The sequence below is a fragment of the Eurypyga helias genome, unplaced genomic scaffold, assembly GCF_000690775.1.
Source record: "Eurypyga helias isolate BGI_N326 unplaced genomic scaffold, ASM69077v1 scaffold13681, whole genome shotgun sequence".
In the NCBI taxonomy this organism is placed as follows: Eukaryota; Metazoa; Chordata; class Aves; order Eurypygiformes; family Eurypygidae; genus Eurypyga; species Eurypyga helias.
The window spans coordinates 1-18,860 of record NW_010230257.1 but is presented as its reverse complement, the minus strand read 5'-3'; the positions used below and the strand labels follow the sequence as shown (position 1 = coordinate 18,860).

At 43.2% G+C, this 18,860-nt stretch overlaps 1 protein-coding gene across 1 annotated transcript; it reads left to right on the top strand.

The window, feature by feature from the left end:
- Positions 1-244: 244 nt before the first annotated feature.
- Positions 245-18,530, top strand: DTD1 (D-tyrosyl-tRNA deacylase 1). The gene is made up of 4 exons (XM_010160678.1): positions 245-338; positions 3,187-3,422; positions 8,511-8,608; positions 18,351-18,530. Coding segments are annotated over exons 1-4 (492 nt in total). The 5' UTR covers positions 245-336; the 3' UTR covers positions 18,507-18,530.
- The last annotated feature ends 330 nt before the right edge of the window (positions 18,531-18,860 follow it).

Here is an 18,860-nt window from a genome sequence, read left to right as displayed (position 1 = left end):
TTTATACGGTGTTTTTAAACATCTTGAGCTAGTCCCCTCAAAACTAAGTCATGGTATTGGGAAGACTTCTGAAAGAGGGCTTCTATGTGATCTTTACTCTCTAACAAACTTAAGACAGGGAAGAAGAGTTTGGAATGATGTTTTCTTTGGTGGTTGTACAGTTGCCAGCTGAAATCAGTACTTACCTGTGTCATAAAATGAGACAGTGCATTTAGCCTTTGCTTGTCTTTATTCCCCTCTTCCCCAGTGGGTGGTGAACAAATAAGTTCAATAGGACGAGGCCTCTGTGTCCTGCTGGGCATTTCTTTGGAAGACACGCAAAGAGAACTGGAGCACATGTAAGTCACATCTTTCCTTTTGCCTTGTACTCTCTCATTTCTGCATTTCTGACACTGAATCAGTGATACTTGTGCAGTAGCCAAACAAGTGGGTCACTCCAGTTGGGAATTTCAAGTTTGCCTGTTAGTTCCTTATCAGATTTTACCTTGAATACATTTTTTTAGTTAGAGTTTTCTTCTTATGTTCCATTGAAAAAAAAAAATCTGTTTCCATTTCCTGTCTATGTGTTTTTTATCAAGAACAGACTCAGAAAGGAAGAAATCAACATGTGTTTTTCTAATCTTCCTTTTTAAAATAGCTGTCCTTTTTATTGTATGAATTAACCCCAAAGGAGTCAGTCCATCAAGGTTGGGATGTACCAGAAACCTCAAACTCTCATTTTAGCTTGCACCTGAGAAGCTTTGTTCTTCTAAAAGGCTGGGTAGCCTCATCAGTTACTTTTCTGTAGAAGTGATTCAATTTTGGTAGTCTGGAGGGCCGTGTCTGTCCATCTGTTCCATGGCCACAAAATACTGTGATTCATCCAGCAAACATGTGCAAGGAATTCTTCAGGGGGGCTTCTTCTGTCTCCTTCAGATTGTTCCTTGTTCTAGGGCTGACCTCAGTTCTTATGAAGGCAAAGAAGAAACAGGCAATAGAGCTAACTGGTGTCAAGAAGAGGAAAGGCTTAGGCAGTGAAGAGAGAAGGAATGTGGGTGAGGGTGAAAACAACCCTTAGCAGATGTGGAAGAGAAAGTAGAGAGTGAGGTGAACTGAAGGACACCAAAGATCTCACATAAACGTGTGAAACTTGTAGAGAATTGCAGCAAAGCTGAAGGTATTTTTATTATGACCTGCTCCATTGGCTCGCCTTACTGTTCACCTCCTCAGTGTGTAACATTTGCTCTATTGTTGTTTCTCATTCCTACCTTGGTGAATGTGAAAGGTGCTTCTGAATATTGCAGGCTGATCGTAGTGACTGTGCTCTCAACACCAGGCTGTTTGGATGACTGACGCAGGAAGGGCAGGAAGTCAGCATCTGAAGAAAAAGAATGAAAGAAATCAGCTTAACCAAACCCTTCAAGTCCTATTAAAGGAAACTTAGTAATCCTGTAAATGAAAAAACAACTGTCTTTATCATTAAAACACAGCAGCGACAAAGATGGAAGCCTGTGTGCTGGGGCCTTCCGAGGTTTTTAACCATCCACTTCTTTCAGGAGTCAGTTCTGTTTGTCTTTGACACACACAGATTGGCAAGGTTGGTTTTTGTGACTGCCTCTGGGGGATTGGACTAGGTAACCTTTAAAGGTCCCTTCCAACCCAAACTATTCTGTGGTTCGATGATTCTGTTCTGTGGCCATAACAAAGTCTCACCTTTATTTTATACTAACTGCTTCACCTTTGTTGCAACGTAAAATGTCTGGCTGACAGCTGCAATTGAAATGTTTTGCACTTGATACGCTCCCTTGTTTATAGATGCTGCCGATTTGTAGCAGCTAAAAGAAGAAACCAAAGTCGGGAGAGTGGCTTGCATGCAGTCTCGTTATCAATCTAAATCCAGCCATAGACTGGGTTGTGAGCCTGCCTGCTGCTTCTCAGGATTCATTTGTGAAAGTCTCCTTGTCCTCTCTGAGTATTCAAACCAGTCAGTTCTGCCCCCAGATCCAAAAATCAGCCTTAATACAAATACAAACAAGTCCCAGTCACCACTTTGCCACCACCTGCAGTTCTGCACTCTTCCCTGCCTTCCTCCTCTCATCCATGGCCAGCAGGCTGAGGGAATTGATTCTCCGCTCTGGCAAGGCCCTTCCTGGAGTACTGCATCCAGCTCTGGAGCCCTCAGCACAGGAAAGGCATGGATCTGTTGGAGCAGGTCCAGTGGATGGCCACGAAAATGCTCAGAGGCTGGAGCCCCTCTGCCATGGGGACAGGCTGAGAGAGTTGGGCCTGTTCAGCCTGGAGAAGAGAAGGGTCCAGGGACACCTTATTGTGGCTTTCCAGTACTTAAAGGGAGCTTGTAAGAAAGATGGGGACAGACATTATACCAGGACCTGTTGTGACAGGGCAAGGGGTAGTGGTTTTATACTGAAAGAGTATAGATTTAGACTCGATATGAGGAAGAAATTTTTTACAATGAGGGTGATGAAACACTGGAACAGGTTGCCCAGAGAGGTGGCAGATGCCCCGGCCCTTGAAACGTTCAAGGTCAGGCTGGATGGGGCTCTGAGCAACCTGATCTAGTTGAAGATGTCCCTGCCCATGGCAGGAGGAGTAGGACTAGATGACCTCTAAAGGGCCCTTCCAACCCAAACCAGTCTGTGGTTCTGTGAGTCTGTGATCCTGATGAAGAAGTGCTGTCCTCCTCTGGCTTGTGGGGCTTGGTTTGGAAAGAGCGCTGGGAGGTGACAAAGCTGGAGGAATATCTGTGAATCATGTTTGGAAACAACCATAGTTTAGGATGATCTCATTCCATGTGGAGTGTGATTCCTCAGTGCGGAGGGAGGATTAAAATGCCCAAAGCTATTCCACATGTTAAATAATGTTGTGACACATGAAATCAGATAGCAAAGAGTAATGCTGTCTGTATGTCACTGTGTAACTTGCAGTTACTCTGTGCTGATCTCATGCTCTGTAAAATGATAATGTTAATTAATGGTCTGAGAGTGTAATGTGTGAGGTTGTGGCTCAGTCTAATGTGACAAGATGCCCATGGTTTAGGAAGGAAGCGACAAAGGCATCTCTTGTTATGTGTAGGCAGGATAAATATGCATCTGCCTCCCCTTTTATCTCATCCTATGTGGTAGGCATTAACTTGTACCTGTTGATCCTGCATGGGACACTTTAGGAATTATCTTTTTCTCCTCCTAGGGTTCGAAAGATCTTGAACTTGCGAGTATTTGAAGATGAAAGTGGGAAACACTGGTCCAAAAGTGTGATGGATAAACAGTATGAAGTGTTGTGTGTGAGCCAATTTACTCTCCAGTGCATCCTGAAAGGAAACAAACCTGACTACCACATGGCAATGCCCACAGAGCAGGCCGAGTGTTTTTATAACAACTTCCTAGAGCAGCTAAGAAAAGCCTACAAACCAGAGCTTATTAAAGGTAAGGTCAAAATGTTGGTAAGGTGCTTGATATGGCCAGTGGACTTTGTTTGTACGTGCTGTTCCCCGGCCGTTACTATCTTTCTTCTGTCATTTTTCTGTCTGTTTAAAAGGAACTGTCTTTACATGGCGGTAGATGAGGGAGTGTTAGAGTATTTTCACTAGCAGCCTGGCAGGTTGATCACTCCAGTCTTCCTCTAGCACAAGCCGTTTCCTGGCGTTCCTCTGGAATAGTTTGACACGCAGATGTTCTTGTATTGGTCTTGGCTCTGCAACATGAGCAATGGCTCTGACAACGTCACCCAGAGAGGCTGCAGCCATGAGAACGAACTCTAGGATCAGGCTTCCTCAAAGGCTGGATGTTTCGTGCTGTGTGGCTAGATTAACTCAGGAGGAGCATTTTGTCTGAGACATATGTGGTTAGTCAGGCTCGAAGGCGTCCCCGGTGTGTGATGGACAGCGCAGCTCCATCTGTCACGTTAGTTTTACGTTCTATTAAATGGCAAGGGTGGCACTGGGAGGTGTAATGTGCTACTTGAGAACAGCGTTTGAGTTAGACTGTCTTTTCTCAACTCTGTGCCACATGTAAAACGGTTTTCACCAGAAAATGCCTGGCTTCCCTTTGCATTTGTGCTCTGTCCACCCTTAATATTTTCTGTTTGCTTTCTGGCCATTTTCATATTTAGACTTGAATTTTTGATACACTTGCCCAGAAGACAATAGATGATGGTCAGCTTTACTTTCCTTATGAGCAAAAAAAAGAAGAAAAAGGCAGAAAACTGGCAACTGGGGAAAGATTTAGAGGCTAGTTTCCATATTGACTGTAGACGAAGGTAATTATCCCAGTGCTTTCCAAGGAGGCGCAGTGAAATGCACACATAAAACATCCATGCTGTGTCAGCTTTCCAGTAGCTTGGTATGTTCTTCTAATCAGCATTTGTGATGATAAGGAATATATTTCTGGTACCCCTTCCCTGCATCCCTTTTGGTCCATAACATAGAAAACTTCTGATGAATTCAGAGCATGTGCTTTTTGAATCTTTATTCTTGTTGTTATGACTAAGTTAGGGCCCCTTCCTGTGCCTCTGAAACTGGAGATGGAACTTCCTAGGAAGTCAATGGGAGTAAGACTTGCTCTGGTAAGAATTGATCGGGTTGGACCCTTATGTCCTGGGAAACTGAAAGCAAGTATGGACTTTCTTCTTTAACTTAAATGAGGTGGGAAAAAATTGATTTATCTCTGTATATCTACATCCTTATCCTTGGGCTTTGGAAAATGCTGTTTCTGAAGTACTTTCAATCAGTTTATATTTTGACAGCAGCTTTTTGAACTTCCGTTTTCAGTGTGTAACACACCTGAAATGAATAGCTGCTGTTGTTAAGTGCCCCTATTTTGGCACTTGTTTGCCAGTGCTTCCTGCAGAAAGAGCTTTCTCTTCTGCATTGTCTTTTCATGCCGGAAACGTAGATTTAGAAACCCAGGAGTGCCTGTGCTATTGTGTCCAATAGCACGTGCATTGAAACTGCTGGCGGCATCGAAGCCATCTGTTAATTTGTGATGTTGCTTTCTTTTTACGGTCTGCCAGTCTCCTTTGTGCTGCATCCAGGTCTGTTAGATTCTTAAGCTCGACGTTTCTGTTGTGCCAATTGTTTTGCCAGTGCTTTTTTGTTTTGTTTTCTTGTTTTATCTATTTACTTTTGTGTGTATAAATTTTCTGAAGTTGGTGGTTTCATGGGCAGCAGGCTAAGGTCTGTGGTCGCATCAGCGGAGTTTACAATTGACCTGAGCTGAGGTGGAGTAGAACACACAGCCTTTACACACTGGCAGACTGTATGTGAGCAGGACTGCTTGAGTGTAAGTATAACTTTGTATAATTGTAATACCCGGGCTGTCGTTTAGTCTGGTGTGCAAACATACTGAGTTCTGCCCTGAAAAATCCTAAGGAGACGGGAACCTGACTTGTTGGGGGCTATCCTACATGCTGCCGTGTTACAAAGGATGATGGGTGCACACTGGAAAGGAGCGCTGATGAGTGAGCTGCTGGGCTATTCTAATACTCCTGGTGTATCAGCATGAGGCTCTACCTTCTGTCTTCAAAACCGGCACTCATGTATTTCTCCTACACGTACGCACACACACAGAGCTGAAGTTATTGGGAGATCACTGTCTGATTCTCTGGGTTGCTGTAGGTGCCTTTCCCTTTGATCTTACAAATTGCTTAACACATTTTAGAAGAGTAATTTAATCATTTAAAGTGGAATTTGTATACCTGAGTCAGACAGATCAATAAATGTCTTGCCGTATTGCCTAAGAGCCCTGTGTTTTCTAGTCCTTATATTTTTTCAATAGACTAGTTTGGCTGTTGGAAGTTGAGCTACTACGTGTGGCACTGTTGTAGATGCTGGGCAGGAAACTCCTGGTCTAGCTGGAGCTTGCCAGCTAGGAGCTCAGAATGGTAAATGTTCCCTAAAGAGAAGTGCAAACCATTCTTTCACACCCAGAGCGGGCGGATGTTTGACAAAATCTTGGAGAAGGCTCAGAGCTGTGGCTCCTAGTTTAACACGGATGTTGTAAGACTGCAGGTGGACACTCATGTTGAGGGAAGAGTTGGTCCTTGCTTGTCTTGCTTTGGTGCTTTCTTGAGAAATTCATTCCTAAATACCTGACTCCACTCTGAGGAGCAGAGCTGGTGAATGCAGGTTTGAGTACTCTGTTGTGCAAGCTAATATCCAGAAACCAGGCCTACCAAGGTTTCTCCACATCTCTGTCAGGGCCTTCACTCTGCCTTGAATGTGGATTTAGTCTTCTGAGGCAGTAAGGATTAGCATGGCAAAGAGTGTGGAATATCTCACTCCCTTAATAGCAATATCTGAGAAATATAAGAGGACTGTTCCACAAGGAGGAGTTGAATTCAGATGAAGGTTTTGTGCAAATTGAAAGCAGAATTATTCTCTCTTATTACTTCCCTTCTTGAGTGTTGGTGCTTTGGAGCAAGTGCCCTTATCTGGAGCAAGGGTACCCACATGGGATTAATTAGGAACAACTTAAAGGGACAAGCTTAGAAGTAACTTCTGAATAAAACCAGTATTAAGTTTCTAGGTCATGAGGTATGTCCAGAAGTATTCTGAAAGTAAATTATATCTCATTTTCAAGTCTTTACATCTCAGATGTAGCTTGTCTGTCCCACCTCAGATTAAGATCTTTGCCTCTCAGGAAGGCATGCGTTCCAAATTCTAAAGGAAAAGGAATCCGAAGAGATGGGTGTCCAGCAGAATAAACTTGTCATTTTAGTGATACTTGTAGGATCCTGTTTTATTGCAGAGGATGTTGTGAGGAGGTGACTTGATCAGTCAAGAAGTCTTCAGGTGAGGAAAGATACTTACTGCATTGAAGGGCATTGAGGTATAAGAAGCAGGGAGAGAAATAGTGTTTAAGGTTAAGTTGCTGGTGTCTCTCCTGAATAGTACAGGGTCACAGGATAAATATCCCTAAAGCTGCTGAGGTAACAAGCAACATCCAAGGAGGGTGGATTCTTTCCCCTCCTTTTCTTTTGACTGAAGAATGAAGATCAACCCAGACAAACTATTGGGACAGAGACATGATGTCTTCAGTTTCTTTGTGGTCATGTTTGCACTACAGCAAACACTGGGACAAGGAAAATCAGGTAGAAGAATGTTTTTGAGGCAGGCAGCCAACATAGGGAGATTCTGCTGAAGCAGCATCTCTTCCTAAGGAGGAATTCGGCATTGATTTAAGAAGAATTGGTGAAACCAGGTTTTAGCTTTCCCAAGTTCTTTCAGGCAAGACCAGACCCTGGAGCTGTGGAGAAAAAAGCTGTGTTACAGTGAGGGCACTTTGTGAGAAGAGCTACGTGGACTAATGGACTGCTAGAACCCTTTGATTTTGCTGTATAAGGGAAATGTCAGCACAGAAATCCATAAGTGTTCTAGAAGTGTTTGAGGAAAGCACAGTACTTTGCAGGGACTGTGTTTCCTGAACCTACAGGACACATCAATTTGTGATAAGGGGGTGGCAGCTGCTTTTGACGACAGCACCTTTGCAGTATATTTGAAAGCTTGAAGATGGGGGTATGTGACATTGTCTGAGGATTTTGTGGATAAAGACCAATAAAGGGATTTTGGAATTGTGAAAAAATTTTCTCTCAGGTGCCTTTTAAAATTCTTTGAGAGAATAAGATTGCTGTGACTATTGTGGTGGTTGCAAGGCGCTGAGACCCTTCCTGTCTCTGAGAGGAAGGTCTGCAAGAGAGGCTGTAGAGGAGGTCAGCGTTAGCAGACATTTCTGTTCTAAGTACTGTTTCCATTAGCTCTAAACCTTAAACTTTCTGAGCTCTGGTTCACCTTGACCTGGGATGACCTTGGGTCAGAAGGCTGGAAGCGGCCATGTTTCTTCTTCAAGAAGAGGAAGCAGACGCTACTTGAGCTGCTGCTCCTAGAAGGTTTGCTGTTGCTCCTAGAAGGATTGCTGTTACATATATGTATACTCCCGCACAACATCCTTGTCTCTAAACTGGAGAGACATGGATTTGACAGAGGGACTGCTCGATGGATAAAGAACTGGCTGGATGGTCGCACTCAGAGAGTGGTGGTCAATGGCTCAGTGTCTGAGTGGAGACCAGTAACGAGTGGTGGTCCTCAGGGGTCGGTGTTGGGACCACTACTGTTTAACATGCTCAGAGGCACAGTCACAAAACCCATCCTTGCCAGTGTGCGCTGGCAGCCCAGAAAGCCAACCGTATCCTGGACTGTATCCAGAGAAGTGTGGACAGCAGGTCAAGGGAGGTGAGTCTCCCCCTCTACTCTGCTCTGGTGAGACCCCACCTGCAGTGCTGTGGACTCAGAGAATCACAAACCCTGTCTGGGCCCCTGCCAGTGCTGTATTTGTCGTCTCTGACCACAGAGCTGAGTGCACACAGACTGTTTTTTCCTGAGTAGCTTTCTGCAGTTTCTTAGTTGGCTTCCTTTTATGTATTTTTTCCCCCTCATTTTAGTAGCACATTTGGCAAAGATTGTGGTATGTGTTATCCTTTCAAGAGCCCTCAGAACTTTTTGTCTCTTCCCTTTTCAGACGGCAAGTTTGGTGCCTACATGCAGGTTCACATCCAGAATGATGGTCCTGTAACAATAGAACTGGAGTCACCGGCTGCCACTGTTGACCCTAAACAGGTAAGTGAGCCAGCGGTTCTGTCTAGAAAGGCTGTGCATCTGTGAACGTGCAGCATTCCTTCTGGGATGCAGTCTAGCTTTTCTTGGACATGAGGACCTTGGGCTTCCTGTGTGGCCTCTGCAAAGTTGAGTAATTGCATTGTTCAGTTCCCTGGCCTGTTCGTAGCTGCCTGCTGTTCTCGTAAAGGTCCTGCATGTGTAATGCAAACCAGCTTTTTACAGTTTTTCTTGCTCATCATTAAAGCTGCTGTTTAATCATGACTCATTAACTATGTTTTTAATCTGTCTAGACCTGCACCCCTCCCCCTTCATTTTTTTTTTAGTGAAGTTTCTTGACATTTAGGGGATTTTTCATGTGGGTGCCTGGATGGAATGATTAGCTGGAGAGCTGCCTCTTTCTCAGAAACAGGAGAACAGCAAATTTAAGTCCTGAATTCAAGTCTAGTGTTGAGAGAAGAGTTAGTTCTGCTGAGGAACAGCACAGGCTGTGCTGAAAACCAAATGTAGTGATGAGGTTTTCTCATGCGCTAATCACAACGGTGACCAACTTCTATGGCTGAAAGACAAGGGAAGGGATTGTTATTACCAGCTGTGCTTCAGTGAGGACACACCATCCCCATTTGTACACTTCACTTAACCGTGTTAAAATTGTTACTTCAGTTTAAAAAAGGCATGAGAGAAGAACCAGGAAACTACAAACCTGTTAATCTAACCTCAGTACCTGCACAAATTATGGAGAAGATTATACTGGATGCTATTGAAAGGCATTTGACGGACCACCAGCCACAGTCAACATGGGTTCGTGAAGGAAAAGTCCTGTCCAACTGATTTGATATCCTTCTACAATAAGGTCACCTGCATAGTGGATGAAGGGAAGGCAGTGGATGTGGTGTTTCTGCATTTTATTAAGGCCTTTGATACTGTCCCTCACAGCATCCTTCTGGACAAGCTGTCCAACTCTGGGATGAGCTAGTTCATGGTGTGCTGGGTAAAGAACTGGCTGAAGGGCAGGGATCAGAGGGTTGGAGTTAATGGGGCTAGATGTCTGGCAACTTGTCACCAGTGTTGTTCCTCAGAGCTCAATTCTCACACCAGTTCTGTTCAATATATTTATCAATATAGGAGTTGAATGCGCCATTAGCAAGCTTGCTGGTGATACCAAACTGGGAGATGCTGCTTACTCAAGGGACAAGAGGCCTTGCAGAGGGTTCTAGATAAATTGGAGCATTGGGCAATGATAATTTAACAAGTCAAAATGCTGGATTCTGTGCCTGAGATGGAATAGCACCAGGCACAAGTATAAACTGGGAGAGGAGTGGCTGGAGAGCAGCCCTGCAGAAAGGGATCTGGGGGTACAGCCGGCTCAACAGGAACCAGCAGTGTCCCCTGGCATCCTGGAGGGCACATAGCATCCTGGGGCGCATCACACGCAGCATGACCAGCCGGCCAAAAGAGGGGATTATCCCACTGTACTCAGCATTGGTGTGGCCTCACCTCCAGTCCTGTGTGCAGTTCTGGGCCCCACAGTTTTGGAAGGATGTGAAGGTCCTTGAATGCATCCAGAGGAGGGCAACAAAGCTGTCAGAAGGGCTGGAAGGCCTGTCCTGTGAGGAGCAGCTGAGGAATTTGGGCTTGTCTAGTCTGGAGGATGCTGAGAGGCAACCTCATTGCTCTCTGCAGCTTCCTGAGAAGTGGAGAGGGAGGTGCTGACCTCCCTGGGATCCAGTGGCAGGGCACATGGGAATGGTCCAAAGCTGTGCCAGGGGAGGTTTAGGCTGGACATTAGGAAGCATTTCTGTACTGAGAGGGTGGTCAAAGAGTGGAAGAGGCTTCTTAGAGAGGTGGTCAATGTCCCGAGCCTGGCAGTGTTTAAGAGGCATTTGGACAACACACTTTAACTTTTGGTCAGCCCTAAAGTGGTCAGGCAGTTGGACTAGATGGTCACTGTAGGTCCTTTCCAACTGGAACTAAACCATGCTATTCTACTTTATTCTATTCTACTCCTTCTCTTCTGCTCTGTTCAGTCTTTATAGCTGCAGTTTGTCCCATGTACCGTGATCCTGCCAAATTACCTGACCTGTTGACCAGCAAGATAAAATCACTTTGCTGACGGGGTCTATCCTTGTGTCACCATCTGACCATCAATCACTCTTCTGAATTAAAAATCAGACATTTTGTTTTTTTCAGCCTTCCTTTCCTCCTGAAACATCATTTTATCAGCAAAGGGGTGGCTTCTTGTGCAGGATGTGCTTAGAGTACTGTTAGTTGCCCTAAAGTAAGGTTACACCAAGTATTTTCTTACCGAGTCTGTGCCTGGACCCTACAAAAAGGAGGACAGAGTCCTTGTGTGGGCTCTCTGAGCAGGTACAGGGCAGTCCACATACGAGAATAAGAGTTACGTGAGTTTACCTGCCTTCTTTCTGCGATGTGCTGTCCACACGCATTTCATGAGCCACCCTGAGTTCCAGCTCATTGCAAGTCCTGATGTTTGTCACAGAAACAGATGAGCTTTTACAGTGGTACAGACACCTATAAAGCAATCCATCCTTGCGTGCTTTGGATGCACAAAGAATTTAATCTATGCCACCTTTCAAAGAACCCCTTTTACTTGAGAATTGGCAGCTCTTTTAACTGTTACTGGGTATCTTTACTAGCTCATTATCAGGACCTTAACACACGCTGTCGGAGGCACTGCTGTTCTGACACTCCGAAGCATCCTTTCCTGATACTGTTTGACATGTGTGCCATCATCTCTCACCCGTCGCACAAGACGTGGGATGAGGAAGAACCAATTTAAATTTGTCATTCTCTCTTCCCTGACTGCTGTGTATTTTTTCTGTCATACAGTCTGTTGATTTGCTTGCAGCATGGGAACTAAGGCTTAGAGATGGTGTGGTTTTTGTCTTTCTGCTTTAGCAAGAAGAGATAAATAAATGAACCATCCTGCAGTGTTTAATGTGATGTTAACAGAATGAGATTAGACAAATAATTGCTGATGAGTAGCTCTTTTATGTCATTGGTTGTGACAGTGAAATGCCTCCTTTTTTGGAGTGATTGTCTGTGGTTGTAATTGGTAATCTGATTTTATAATTCTTATAAGAATCTTATAATTCCTTAGCAATGTAATTAGTGAAAATAAATTTGGATTAACTAATTCCTTGTGCTAGAGAGGAATAAATAAATGACTTGCAGAATTAATAAAAAAAAAGGTCCTCATACAGCAAACGTATATATGTGCATGTGTATCTATAAATAAAACGTGTGTGTAAATATAGATACATAAAAGAGAATCTCTCGGCTGTTGTGAAACCCTAGGAAGCAGAGGAAGCTACTGCAGTTTGGTTTGTTGTGAGCTGTTCAGTTCTATTGTGGTCTGATTTAATAGTAAGCAAATGATTTTGTGACAGTATGGAGTAAATCAGAAGATTCTACGTCGTCAGTAGCTAGTGACTACTGGGACTTCTCTGAAGACTTGTGATTTTTTTTTAATTTTGGACATGTGGCTGGAATATTAGAAAAAAGAAAAAATAGCTGGCAGTTAACTGAGCTCTTAAAGCACCTTTTGCTAAGTCTGATGTACAAGAAATTTTGCTTGAAAGGCAAAATAAAGCCATGGATTAGAAACTGGATAAGAACTCTGAAAACAAAAAGGCATAAAATGGGAGAAGGTCAGTATGTGCACATGGCACTTCTGTTCTGTGTTCAGTAATAGTGACTACATTTCCTCCATGGTCTTTGGGAGTGAGGGTAGATCAAGTGTTTCTCTTCACTCTTGGCTGTGGTGCAGAAAACAAAAGGAATTTTCCTAATGTTCTAGTACAGATCACAAGCATTTTAGTGCCCAGCCGTAACTGGTGAAGCAATTTCGGATAATTCCTTTTGAATTTACATGCATCCATGTGGATAATTACAGAGGTCAGAGCTAAGAGGGTAGCAAGTTTCTGTGCTGTCCTGATGAAGTGTGTTGTGATCATTGCTGAGATTAGGCTAGCAATGCCCAGAATGCTTTGTATGTGTACATCCGGTTTTGGGGAAGGTCAGGAAGATGCACTTTGTATTTTTTTGTAGGAATTTGTGGCTAGAAGAAGTAGCCAGACAGAAATGGAGCGGGAAGAGGCTTTAGAGGGTGCCTGTGGAGGTGACATGCTGACAACTCAAAAAAAGCCCCTTGAATGTCAAAAGCGTCATAGATATTTCACAATTCAGATCGGAAATATTCTGTGCATTGTTGTTTCTTGTGCTAGGGGGTGGGGTGCAACAGTTGGAGTGTTTAGTGCATATATTCTAATTAGATGCTGAACTGGTCTCCCAGGGCCTGTTTGTTCTGGTACTGTCCAGAAGGAAATGACCTACATTGTATTTTGCACAGTATTTTGAACCGGACACTGTAGTGGGAGGGATAAGAAGGAAAGCATTGGAACAGAACTCCCTTACTGAACCTGCCTGTGTCAGTACTGTAAAGCAGCATGCCCACGCTTCGTTGATACGAGGAGTAAATAATTATGTGAACCCCCTTGGAAAGGTCTGTGTTTTGAATGAGAGGGACTTCTTAAGACTGACATTTATTACATTTTTAAATGGCAGGAGGATCTTGATCATAGAAAATCCATTAAATGAATTCCACACTGTCTTAAAATCTTCTCATAACTGTGTAGCCCAAAGTGGTTTCTCTGCCGAGTGTGGAGAATACCCAAGTCTAGTATTTTAACTTTTCTGTCACTGTTCAGTTAGAACATTTTAAATGCAGCTGAAGGTGTTTTCAGTTCCCCAAGTATGGCGTTGCTTTGGCTTGCAAGGAGAAAGGCGGCTGCTTTGCCATCTCCTTAGCAGATTGAGAACTACCCTTCTTCTGTGACAAACCTTCCATTGATTTATTTTTGCGTAGACCTCTGATCATGATTTTATCTCAGTGCTATCAGTTGCTTAGAGGCATTATTATTAAACTGCTAGATTTGTAATGCCCTACAGCAGTTTGAAGGATTGGTCTCTTCCTGAAATGTAACCTGTCCTTGAAGTTGTTCTGATTTATTTATTTTTTTTAGATTTGAAATTGTAGCAGCTTGGTACTCCACTACTGACGTTTAAAACATACAGCTGCAGATCTTGTGGTTTGAGGTTCCAGAAACAAGAACACTGCCACTGATTTTCTGGCAGACTGCTAAGAAAATAATTCTCTTGTTGGTGTCATTCACTCCTTCCTGATGTTATTCATGGCTGTCGCAGAAGGAGCAGCAATCAATCCCTGAGTACACACTGATCACAGAGAGAAAGGAAAGCAAAGGATATGTTTCTGTATTCAAGAAGGTAGACCTTAAAGGAAGGCTGGCACTGGGGCATTTCTGAATGTGGGAAATTAACCTCAGCAAAACCAATAGCCTGGAGAACTATTAGCGTTTGCAAGTGGGGGACTTGGTGGGCCAGTTTGTTTGCGTGTTTTTGCTACAGCAAATTGATGGCAGAAGTGATGTGACATACCATTACAGCTGACCCAACAGCAGACGTTTCTGCCTTAGTGAAACCTTTCACAGGGCAGTCCAGCTTTCCACTGGGATTACTCAATTTTTAGAATTTCACGTCTGTGGTGTACTATGAAATTACATCAGGTTAGAATTTGTCAAAGCAGCTGTCAACCCAGATGTAAATTTTGACCTTTTTCTCTGTGGGTTGGTCAGTCTGTTGAGGGCGAAGCAGTGACCCCATAGTTTGCCATTATTAGTTCATAGGTAGTGTTTCAGCAGTGTAAAATAACTGTATTACAATGGCAGAAAAGCAAACCTGCCTTCTGTGGAGTGAGGACTCCTGCATTTTTGTGCATGGGCATGAAGGAGATGGTCTTAAAAACTTGATGCTTCAAGACTTCTGTTGTCTTTCATGCTTCAGAAATTCAGCAGTTGGGTCGGGCCAGGTATTGAACCCCAAAGCATGGGTTTTGGCTGCTGGCAAGGGACCATAAGGGACTGCTTCTGAAAAGCCAGTCCGTTTGTGGGTTTTGGCCATAAGTGATTCCAGGGTACCGTGGCTTGAGATAAAAGGATTGACATGTACAGTTCTACATTATTTCTCATGTGAGCTTAATTTCTCCTGTTATGTCTATTGTGAAGACTATTTTAATGGCTTGAGGGGCACCGATTCTCATCCTGTGCACAAATTTTTGCCCATATGCGTGTCGTAGCTCAGCTGCAGACTGTCTGGTCTGGTGCTGTAAATGTATTTCGATGCTTGTGCAGATGTAGCTGCTACATGCTGCTGCCCAGCCCAGCATTAATTGCATCTTAGGCACACGCTGTACTTTTGCCATGAGACAGTGCTGCTTCTGCTGTAAGATGCCCACACTTTGAAGCCTTAGAAGCCTTCCAGGATGTCTCAGAAAAGAATGGATTTTGGCTTATAGATGTAAATCTGAGTTAGACACTTTCTGTATAGGTGCACCATCTCCACAGCTAACCAGCAAACATCATAGGGCAGTACCCACAAACAGCTCATGGTATTTCTGCAGAGGAGACAGTGAGTGTGGAACACACTCTTTGCCTATATAGAAAGCATTAAAGATACCTTCCACTGAACCAGACTTCTGTGTCTGAAGTTTTATTCACTACAATACCAAAAAGTTAGCTGTTGTAAATTTTTCAGCTCACTGGCAGGTCTTTTGTGGTGGAGTGTACTCCTTCTGAGTTACTGCAGCACCTTAGAAGAAAGAAAGGAGAAAACTAGAGAGATGTGTAATTCTTTTGTTGCCTGCGTAATAACAATGAGACTATATTTTGAGTACAAAGAGATGCAATTTAATCTTTGTGTCTGAACTTTGGTTCATAGACTGATCACGGTGTGTGCACAGATTGGAGAGCATGCATCTGTGCGTTTTGTCCATAGGTGCACACAAGTCTGTATGCATTTCAGTATTATTTGAGTCTTAGATGGATGAAACGTTTCCTATATGAACTTGACATTTGTTATAATTTAAAAAATAAGTAAATCCCATTCATATGAGACATGGATAAATACAGCTAATCAAATTATCCTCACCCCTCAACTAAATTGATCTTTTGTGTCATTTTTAATTTGAGCTGGGTGAATACTGCTGTCAGATCAGACCAACATAGTAGTTGTTCCAAATATTCCAAGGTTATTCCTGCTCCTGTTTTTAATCCATCTATTAAAGCTGTTGCCCTGTGAGAAAGGGGCGTAGCTGACTAGTCATGAGTAGCGCTTTGGGTCTGCTGCAGAGCCAGGTGTGAAGATGGATCCAGATTTATCTCTGCATATCTGCCGTGTAGCCCTCTGCACTACATTGTTCTTCAACTAATTAGTTACAGAACTAGGTAACTTATGAGGTCCTTTGTGGTCAATGTACATGCCATAACTTTGGAGACCATCTGTTGCACACTGTTTAGGATATGAATGCTACTCCTATTTCTGCAGAGAATACGGCCCCTTTGTAAATCTGGCTATATGTACACACATATATGTATTTATAAAACTATATATAACTATATATACTTCAGGAGTCTTCGTGAGCATGCTGTTTGCCCCCAAGACCACGTTGGAAAGTGGCCAGTATAGGCATGTTTCCAGTGGTGATACGACATGCTATCGTATGTCGAGCGATTCTGCCTCTCTATGTAAATTATGTATAAACAAATATACATTACGCATGTGGATTCTGTTTTGCATAATGCAGGGTTCGTGGGGTGAATGCACTACTGGTTTTCATGTGTTGAAAATCCAGGGTGAGCTTTATTGGGTTAGCTCACAGCCTTCTCAAATATAAAGGTAACTCAATTTAAACTGTTGGTGTCATGTGTCTTTGGCTTTTTCTTCTTTCAAGTAATGAGAAACACTAGTTAGCGAAGAGGGGATATCATGTTCTCCAGGAATCACCTTATTTGCAGAAACAGTGAAGTTTCATGGAGTTACAAGTTACAGAACTGCGAGGTAACAGAAAGTTTTTTTGGCATCATTATTGTCAAAAAGGGTCACTACTAGGAGCCTCGACACTGCAGTGAAAAGAGAGGGGTCCAGATTGCAACTGACTGTGGTTTGGCTTGGTGTTGAGGATACTTTGCAATTACTGACTCTAGGGTAAGGGCCAGTGGGGAATGATGGATATGCACTACCTGCTCACACAGTTATTTGAATGTGTACAAATGTTTGAAACTTAGGAACTGTGCTTTCGTGTCTCTGCAGCCTGCAGCTAGTGTCATTTGAATGTGTACAAATGTTTGAAACCTAGGAACTGTGCTTTCGTGTCTCTTTTCGTGCTTTTCGTGCACGACACTGCAGCTAGTGTCGTGTGCCTTCCCTCTTCTGGTACATTTTTGTGCCATGAGGATCACTGAAGCCTCAGTTCTGTTCTCAGCAGCTGGATGACCTGAATACCATTGGCAAAAATCAAACCCAGCTGTGCAGAGACCATGGGAGTAGCATTAACTGAGGTGGAGTACCTTTAATACGAGGGCTCACTAGCTTGTTTCCCTTCCTGCAGATGCACTCACTGTGTATATAGGCTTGTTGGCAGAAGAACAGTGTGTTGTCAGAAATGGAAATAAAAATATTGTCTGTATCACGCCCAACACATTTGTTACCTTTCTACACATGACTGGAGGACTGGATCATGCGAGACAAACAGATACATCATACCCTGTCATGTCACATAGTAACAGTAAAGTGGTTTTAGTTCTGAAATAGTCAGCTAAGAATATTCTGTGTTAGGCTACAGGTTCATGTGTGCAGGTGTTCAAGGAGGGTGTGTACATGTGGCATAAGGTACAAGGGGATGCTGTGCATCCTCCCAAGGCTCTGCAGTCTGCGCTCTTAGCTCTTACTGACTCAGAGCTCAGATTTATGGCTTTATATGCATCTTCTATGAGCCTGTCTAATTCCTAATCGACACACATGATCTAGCTTATTTTATTCTATGAAGATTTCACCTAAGAAGAGATCTTCTGGCCATGAAATGATGATTTATGACTAGTATGCTTTATCTTGGGGAAGTTGTGGAAGCTGTAGAGAAAATCAGTAGCTTATAGAAATGATCCAAATGGATAAATTGCACAAAGTGTAGTGATTTAAGTAGCTATCAGTATGTAGTGACCCCAAAACTTACTGTGATCTGCTTCTCTGAAAAATGAGAAAGAGATGTAGAAGTGATGACTGTGTGCAACTTAGTTTGTCTCTTAGGATGGCAAGGCAGTGTTAGCTGAGGGTTTTGTCCAAACTGATTTGAAATCGTTATTCTATGCCCTAGGTGATGCTAAGGCTCATATATCTCTTACTCTGGACAAAGAATAAAATGAATTTATTCATGTGGTGGCTGAACTTGGAATACTTCTCTTGTCACCAACTTTGAAACTACAAAACTGCCACTTAAGACCCAAAACAGAAGAGGAGTTTGGTGGAATCCAGCTCCCCCTTTTGGTCCTTGTGTTTTATTATTTTCCAGCTTTGCAGATTGTGCTGGGCGGAGAAGGAACTCTGAAAAGCAGAGGGGAGTCCTTTGTATATATGCACTTTTATACTTGGGGTTAGTGTATGATGATAATTTACTGTCTTCTCCAAATTTCTGAAAACCTAAGCCTTGGGCTTTTTTTTTTTTTCTTTTCTGTTTTATTGATATATGTGTTGATGTTGTGAGTCTGCGTTACAAGTTTTATACAAACGCTCACATTTACATTTTTTTTTAAATAATCTTCTAAAGTTATTGTATTCCATGAATTCTTTCTCACTCTCCTTACTTTCTGAGTAGCTGACAAAGCTTGAAAAACAGCAACAAAGAAAAGAGAAGACCAGAACCAAGGTGCCCTCTGAGTCAAGTAGAGAAAGAAATGCTCCCCGTAACAAGGATGACCCCAGCGCAAGCAGCGGAGCAGAAGGAGATGTGTCGTCGGAAAGAGAGCCTTAGCTCATCCAAAGCAGGCATAAGGTTTGGCTTTTCCACTCCTCTCTAAGGCTGTGTCCTTCTGCTTGTCAGTCTCTGACCCTGGCTGCTACACTGAAGCAGCATGTGCAGAGAGTTGCATTAGAAGTGCTGAAAGGTGAAATACTAATAATCTTGCTGGTGGGTAACCTCCACTTCTGTCTGCAGGTGGCACACCAGAATGTAGAGTTGGGTGAAAACCTCTTCTCAGCCCTGTGCTGGGCTGGAGATGTGTATCTGTGAGGCCAGCCCAGACACAGGTGCTTCCAGGTTGACTCAGGAAATCTAAAATTTTGGTCTTAAAACACAGCAGTGACTTATAATCATAGAATCATAGAA